The sequence below is a fragment of the Stegastes partitus genome, unplaced genomic scaffold (assembly GCF_000690725.1).
Source record: "Stegastes partitus isolate 25-593 unplaced genomic scaffold, Stegastes_partitus-1.0.2 Scaffold885, whole genome shotgun sequence".
Classification (NCBI taxonomy): Eukaryota; Metazoa; Chordata; class Actinopteri; family Pomacentridae; genus Stegastes; species Stegastes partitus.
This window is the reverse complement of record NW_007578616.1, coordinates 268,497-277,145: the sequence shown is the minus strand read 5'-3', so window position 1 is coordinate 277,145 and position 8,649 is coordinate 268,497. Positions and strand designations below refer to the sequence as shown.

Below are 8,649 nucleotides of genomic sequence, written 5' to 3'. Positions count from 1 at the left end.
GTGTCAGAGCAACACAAGCAGAGTTTTTACAGCAGATTTCACACAAGCAGCAAAATAAAAAAATCAATTTTATGATTTAAATAAGTGGAGATGTGAGAAAACAGCTGTTTTTTGGGCTTATTTTGTGGTTTTATTTTGGTGAGTTTGGAGCAAACGGAGAAATAAAAATCATGTAACACCGACTTTTTAGCTTTTACAGTAATTCTCATGTTAAAATGATTAAAGTGACGTTTCTGAATTAACTAAAGTAAATGCAGTGTTTTTCTACTGTATCATTACATCACATGACTAAAGGCGATTTCCATTTGCACCAATCATTACCTCTGCCTCCCACTGATTGATCTACGTTTTGCCCGTATATTAAAAAGCGATGATCCCCTGTGAGAGTTTGTCCTTTTCACCGAAGGTCACCGCCGACATCCCTTCGGTCAATACTTTCTCTGGAGACGCTGATTAGGGCGAATCGCGTTTTAAGCTGAGATTTATCAGCGGGACGTTTTGTGAGCAAGTTGAGCAAGTTTCCTGGGCGGCGTCTCATCAGCTGGACTATAATTAGCTCCTTAATGGACACGTCTTCTTCTTCTTCTTCACCACATTTATGGATTTATGTCAACGTCCGGCACATCGACAAGAAAAGTCTGAAAAACTGACTGGAGTTGGGTTAAAAAAAATATGAGTTAATGAAAAAGTAAAGACCTGTCAGCCGGTCAATCAGTTTGGCTCTAAGGCGACAGTGTTGGTCGCTACTTCTGATGAGCTGGATGAAGTTTTCTACAGACATTAATGGTTCCCAGAGGATAAACCGAGATGGATTTTATACACTCCTGACATTTATCTTGCACCACCAGCAGGTCATGTTGTCTGCCTATCCTGTCAAATATCTCAACATCTAATGGTTCCCAATTCTATGCAGTCGTTCATGGTACCCAGAGGATAAACCATTTTGTACAGATATTCATGGTTCCCAGAGGTTTAACCATGATGGCTTTTATAAACCCCTGACATTTATCTTTCACCACCAGCAGGTCATGCTGTATGCTTATCCTGTCAAATATCTCAACATCTAATGGTTCCCAGTTCTATGCAGTCGTTCATGGTCCCCCGAGGATAAACCATGATGTCTTTCATAACCTCCTGACATTTCCCTAGCACCACCAGCAGTTCATGTTGTATACTTAGTCAGTCTGTGAAATATCTCAACACCTTATGGTCCACAATTTTATACAGACATTGATGGTATCCAGAGGATAAACCATGATGGCATTTGTGATCTCTTGACATTCTCAAACACCACCAGCAGGCGGAGCTTTTTATTTATTCTGTGAAACATCTCAGTATCTCATGGTTCCCAATTTTGTACAGACATTCATGTTCCCTAGAGGTTAAACTATGATGACTTTTATAGACTCCTGACATTTCTGTAGCACCACCAGCAGGCCATGTTATGTACTCAGTCTGTGAAATCTCTCAACATCTTGGGGTTCACAATTTTATACAGACATTTGAGGTTCCTCGAGGATGAACCACTGTGACTTTGTTGATCTCTGGACATTTAGCACCACCAGCAGCAATGGACAAAAAAATCATGCTAGCTTGCAAATTGAACGTCCTGGTATTTTTGGCACACGTACTGTGTATCGGGACATGCTGCGTCTTTAGCTGTAGTACAGATATTGTAACGCACCTTAAGATTGCAGAACATTATACCTGTGTAGCATTAGCATGTTAGCATGGACAGTGTTAGCATGCTAATGTTAAAATGCAGTTGAGCGCTCTGCTTGGTTTACATGTTCTGATGCAGCAGACAGGTTTCTGCTTTAACTCATGCAGGATTTTCACTGATGCTACATCTGCAGAGTCTATAGTTTTACAGTATATGATCTTTTTATGCACATGAAATGGAAACTTGCTAAACTGCAGATTAGACAGAATCAATACAGTCTGTGTCTGAAAGCGTCTGCAGGCTGTTACATGAAACTGATCAATCCAGCCAAGGTCTCATTGCTTTTTCATTTACAATGGCTTTAGTTTTTTCTGCATTGTGTACATTTAGCTAAGGAGGATCAGCAAGAGAAGCATTTCACTGCACAGTCTGTCTGGTTTTCTGTGCGTATGACAACAAAACTCTTGAATTTTGAATTTTTAAGCTACGCTATACAATCCATCCACAAAGAATTTTTAAAAATAAGCAATCAATACATTGCTTCAAATTCTTGTGTATGGTACCTTTTACCAACAAAACAAAAACAAAAAAACATTGAAAATTATCAACCAGACACTAAATACAAACATCTGGAAAGTTGTATTTACTTTTTAGCATGACTTTACATCTATAATGTGAATTCTGAAATCATCGCTGCTTTGGAAAATGGGTGACGCTATACAAAACACAACACCATAAACACAGTGAATAATGCACTAAATAAGAATAATATCGGGGTGTCTCAGTGTAAAATAACAACATCTGGAGTCAGCACCTTTAATTAACTTTGCCGACCATTGATTTCCTTCCAGCTTCATAAACAACACGTCCAGAGCTGAGATTTCTTGTTTTGTTTTTCAGCGTTATTGATTCAATGCTCACAAGAATCAGAACAAAGAAACCCTTTTGTTATTGACTTATTCATTTCTTTTTTTCTCCTGGACAATGAGAACCGCTGCACCTGCAGCGATGAATGCAGCCGCATGTTTTCTCGGCACAGAACTGAATTTACAGAGTTTTTTCCTACAAAGGATTGGACCTTGAAAAACAAGACAGACGCTGTTACACAACCAAGACAAAAAGCAAAACCTTGAGAAATCGTGACTTTCACACTGTGTGACGTATGCGTGTTGGATGTTGTGCAAGACGGTTGGTTTTTACTGCAACTGTAAAGCAAAGACATTAAACGCTGCTTCATGTTTTGTTTTGTTCTGCGTGTAAAAGCATCAGCCGGAGCAAAGCTGCAGAAGATTAGCATCTGTCTGTGCAGCTCCTCTCAGCTCCTTCATTGCAATTTTAATTTTATTAAGGGTAAAATGTGTCAAAAAATATCATTAAAAATTTAATATTTAGCCGTAATAAAACACATCATCATTAAAATACTTTTTTTTTCAGTGTAAAAATGCACATATCCACTAAAATTGGGTCTTTTGTTGTTGTTTTTTTGCATATTTATTCAGCCTTAATTCCAGAGTTGTGTACTGAAATATTCCAATATTCACATTATATTTCTGAACATCACAGTAAGAATTAAATACAATCCAAGACATCTGATACATAAAAATAAAAAGCTGAATATATAACTGCTTTAGTCTACATTTTTAGTTTTTCTTTTCTTTACTTGACTAAAACTTTTTTTTTTTTGAACGTCTTTACATCCTAGTTTTTGTTTTATTTTATGTTTTTAGCAGTCAAAATCTTAGAAATGAACTGTACCATTCTTTAGCCCCGTAATACCAGATTTATATTTATATTTTAGCATCAGAATAACTAAAACATCCAGCAGCTGCAGAGCCAGATGTTTTCCTCCAGAGCTGGTGGAGACCAAAGCAGAGCACAAAGAGCTTTAATACTGGATTTATACTCACGAGGTGACTGCAGATGAAGGTCAGTCTCTTAAATATTCTGATATTCTGATTTTATTTAATCATCAGTAACTGAAATTAGCTCCACCTTCACCAGTTGTGGCATTAAAATGCTGCTTATGTGCAAATTTGTTATAAAAAATTTAATAAAATACAGTATACGATACGTCTGATGATATACCTAAAAAACTACATTTGACTGATAATACTTTTTTTTAACTTGATTAAAGTTTGGACGTTTTCTAGGAGCTGTATTTTTCTTATGATTAATATAATTTAAAATATATTTACATGAGCTTTTCTTCCAGTGCTGGCGTAAATAATTATTTATAATTTCAAAAAAAAAAAAAACAGCCACCGGACACAATAATCTGGGGGGGAAATATTGATTTATTAAATTTACCTGCATAGCATTAATTAAAACCAAGCCTGCTTTGTGAAATGGATTAAAATTGTTTATTTTTTAACAAAAAAATGAGTTAAACTTGTAAAAATAATTATTTGTTTACAAGTAGCTAACTCTGGAAAACACAATAAATACTCAATTTCAAAAGAGAAATATTTGTGTGACTATCCTAAAGGGAAGCTACCACATGTTTAAAGTACTACTAATTATTTATAATATATATTTACACATATAAATCATTATTCACACAACCTCTCTGCCCTCATATGTACATTAATGTCTCGATAACTCTGGGTATTAATTTCATTACATTTTCATTTTAATATCAGCAAAACTAGAACATCTTGCAGCAGAAGCTTAAACAGCATCAGTCCTCATCGTTTTCCTCCTTCTGAGCTGCTGCAATGTCTGAATTTCCCCGGTGAGGTGTGAATAAACTCCATCTTTAATATTGGATTGAAGTTAATCAGGTGAGTCCTGATTCTGAGTCTCTGGATGTGCCTCTGCACAGGAACACGACACTATGGAACATTTAATCTGTGATTACGCTCAAACTGAAACCAGATGCACGACCGTGTGCGTTTAATGTCGCCTCAAATGTTGCAACAAGTTTAATTCATGTTGAAACGTCCATTCATGCGTCAGGCAGACCTCTGCTCCTCCTCCCACCTCTCCCAGCTCGCCGATTGGACGGCAGCCTTCGGGGGTGTGTGTTTGTATTTGTGTGTGTGTTCTGGTATAATAGCAGAGAGGGAGTAAGAGAGGGAGGGAAGACCACGGCAGCGTTACCAAGTGATGATCTGCATTTAGTCTCACATCGAGCTGCTGCCACTCGCCGATAAGCAGCCTGGCATCATCCTCCTCCTCCTCCTCCTCCTCCTCCTCCTCCTCGCCGCCTCACTTCTTCTTCACACTCGGGGGAACGTTTGTTTTAACTTCTGACCGGCCGCCCTGCAGAGAGGAGCGATGAGAGCAGAGCGGCGGCGGCGTCTTTGGTTGAGACAAAAAGCAGATGTTTGAAGAAAAAAAGAGGGAAGGTTTGCTTTTCATGCCTCTGCAAGGACTCCGGGGCTGTCCACCTGATGATGAGGTCGATTCAAAGCCGCGCACGCTGAGATTTAAAACTACATGGACTCATAACAACGGAAAGGAGAAGAATTAACCCCCAGGAGTCAGTATGAACACCACAGACCACCATGGACTGATCCAGAGCTACCAGAACAGGAGCCAGACCTCTCTGACACTTAACAAAGACTTGGCGGGAGAGGAGAAGGACTCTTCTGCAGGATGCTACGAGCAGCTGCTGATCTCCACCGAGGTGTTCCTCACGCTGGGCATCGTCAGCCTGCTGGAGAACATCCTGGTGGTCGCCGCCATCGTCAAGAACAAGAACCTTCACTCGCCCATGTACTTCTTCATCTGCAGCCTGGCGGTCGCCGACATGCTGGTGAGCGTCTCCAACGCCTCGGAGACCATCGTCATCGCGCTCATCAACGGAGGCAACCTCACCATCCCCGTCACGCTCATCAAGAGCATGGACAACGTGTTTGACTCCATGATCTGCAGCTCCCTGCTGGCGTCCATCTGCAGCCTGCTGGCGATCGCCGTCGACCGCTACATCACCATCTTCTACGCGCTGCGGTACCACAACATCGTGACGCTGCGGCGGGCGATGCTGGTGATCAGCAGCATCTGGACGTGCTGCACGGTGTCCGGCATCCTCTTCATCATCTACTCCGAGAGCACCACGGTGCTCATCTGCCTCATCACCATGTTCTTCACCATGCTGGTGCTCATGGCGTCGCTCTACGTGCACATGTTCCTGCTGGCCCGGCTGCACATGAAGCGGATCGCGGCGCTGCCCGGCAACGCGCCCATCCAGCAGCGCGCCAACATGAAGGGCGCCATCACCCTCACCATCCTGCTGGGCGTGTTCGTGGTGTGCTGGGCGCCCTTCTTCCTCCACCTCATCCTCATGATCACCTGCCCCAGGAACCCCTACTGCACCTGCTTCATGTCCCACTTCAACATGTACCTCATCCTCATCATGTGCAACTCCGTCATCGACCCCATCATCTACGCCTTTCGCAGCCAGGAGATGAGGAAGACCTTCAAAGAGATTTTCTGCTGCTCCCACGCTCTCCTGTGTGTGTGAGCCGAGTGTAAAAAGCGTCGAGCTGCAAACCCCGAAATCAAACTTGGCGAGCGGAGACTTTGATGTTTTCTCGAGCAGTAATCACTGTGGACTCGCTGCAGCGCTCCTGCGCTCTCGGCTGTAAATGATTGACTAGTCGGGCGCTCGCCTCTGGTTTCGGTTGCTCCGGAGGTAGGTTTACAAACACCCTGTAACATAGAGTGTCGCTCTGCTTCGTTTTTTTTCAAGTGAACGCTGCTCTCAAGTGCCATTTGAAGTAAATGTGACCAGCATGTACATAAACCAGCAGTCCAACTCTGGTGTCTCACTCTGAAATCTTTCCTTCGTTGTTGGAGAAATCAAATAAAAAAAGAGACACATGTTTATTTGGAACAACTTTCTGCATGTAGAAGGTTTGTGGCACTGAATCGTCCCTGCAGCACAGTTTCACATGAACTCTTTACTGTTGCTGCATCTGTAGATTTAGTCAGAAAAGATGGTGAAAGGTGTGTTTTCTAAAGCCCCAGGGGACAAATGTTTTGTCCTAAACCCAAAGACATTCGATTTACTTTCACAGAAGAGGCAGAAGGAAACTGGAAAATGTTCAAATTTCAAAGCTCAAATGAGAGAATTTTGACTTTTTAACCCATTAATGGCTCAACTTACTCTGTACTGGACGTCCAACGAAGAGATTAACCTGATATCTGACAGACTACCTCCATGGTTAAGAGTCCAATCCTCCTCATTACAGACACCTCGCACACTGACAGATAACACATCCACGGCTTGTACTCGTTTTCTTTGCAATGAATGTAAAAAAAAAAAAAAGTCTGATATTCACTTTTCCTGTGATGATATAAAAGCCATAACGCCTCGCTGAGTTCCCCTGTGTATTATGTGCCAATTACGACATAGGAGATGAAGGGAAACCTCCTGCTCACCTAAAGTGTTTTCTACCAAAGAGGTGTTTTACTGGAGAAACAATCAGCGTTGGATTCTCGCCTCGAACAGACGAGAGAGGTGATTTTCTGACGCCGCTCCGATGAGATTATTCTGGAAACCAAGAGCACAAAGCGTCGCCACATCCCTGCTCATCTGCCGTTCGCTCCTCGTGTGCTTTGCGACGCCTCAGCGCAGAGATTTATTGGATTAAATGTTGTAAAATCACTCCGTGGGTCGGAGAGGTGAAGGACACGACAGCATTCACACAGGATGGACTGAAAAACAGACTCAGCAGACGGCTTCACAAACTTCATGTATTTCTGGGTTTTGATGATTTTTTTTTTACCTTATTTGCACCAACTCCCTGTAGTGTGCTTTTACCAGCTCCATGGTTTTGCACCCGATGTGATCAGCTTTTTTTGTAGACCCTCTCCTCTGATTTCAACTTATAAATGGTTTTCCTGTGAGCAAAAAAAAAAAAAAAAGAAGCCAAATCGAAGCCACCCATCCCGTCCCATCTGTCGGTTTGCGATCGACGCTCTCGTGAACTTGTGGTCTGTGTAGATATTCTGTGTGAACTTTGCACATGTGGGTTGTTCCGACTCTCCACGATGTACATGTGACTGTAAAGAAATCTATTTTTCATCCTGTTCATGTGAAAGGGCAGACTTTACTGAATGTATTTTTATGTGACACGTGCTGTGTGACTCGTTGCTTTTGATCTTGGCCTTAAATATGTTGCACTGTGACGTAAAGAGCAACCGTATCCTCTGTGACAGTTCCTTCACCGACTGACGTGATCGGTTTTATTTTCTATGTAGTTAGATGCTATTTTCAATATTGCCTTATTTATTTATGCCTCTGTAAACTTGAAGCTCGTCCCCAAGCTCACGGAGATGCACAAAAACGTCCGACTCCTCTGTCAACAGCTTCGCCTGGACTTTGATTCATGTGTGTGCCAAATATCACTGCATCCAATGTGAACCACTGCTGCACAGTAACTTCAATAAATCATGTTTCCACCTCAGCCGCTGCTCTGTTTGTCAGCGTTTCTCTGGAGTTCAGACTTTAACCTCTACGCAATGACCGGCGTATTGATTTGTCACCTTTAAAAAAAAAACAGCTAAAAACAAGCATGTGAAGCGAAGACTTTTCAGGGCGTTCCGGCGCCTACGTGAGCTATAAGAAGCTGTAATGTGGAACAGTTTGTTCCTCGAGGTCAGAAGTTCTCGTGCTGCAAAGGTTCCCACGGGGCGGCAAACTGTAAACAGAACATAACCTCTCAAGGGTTTAGTTTGCAGAATTGAACAGCACTCGATGCTGCTGCTGCGGGAGTATCAGTGTGACAGATGGAGTTCATTCCAGATGTAATCACATCTTGATAGACTTTTAGGTTACGCAACTGGGTGGAAGTAATTTAAGGGACATTTTGGAGGAAAAAAAAGCGACATTCTGGCCGTATATCACTGGAGATGCAGCTCTGACACATGAAACGGTTCACTCTGTATGTTTACGCAGCAAGGATTCTATCAGCGGAGTGGAAAAAATTGTAAAGAAGCAGTGACTCAGCTGTTTTTATTCATCTCCCGTCTCGTATCAG

At 42.1% G+C, this 8,649-nt stretch overlaps 1 protein-coding gene across 1 annotated transcript; it reads left to right on the top strand.

The window, feature by feature from the left end:
* The first annotated feature begins 4,895 nt into the window (after positions 1-4,895).
* Positions 4,896-8,076, top strand: LOC103365861 (melanocortin receptor 4-like). Its single transcript, XM_008293413.1, has one exon. It carries the CDS (start codon positions 5,151-5,153, stop codon positions 6,126-6,128), a length of 978 nt encoding a protein of 325 aa, XP_008291635.1. The 5' UTR covers positions 4,896-5,150; the 3' UTR covers positions 6,129-8,076.
* Positions 8,077-8,649: the final 573 nt, after the last annotated feature.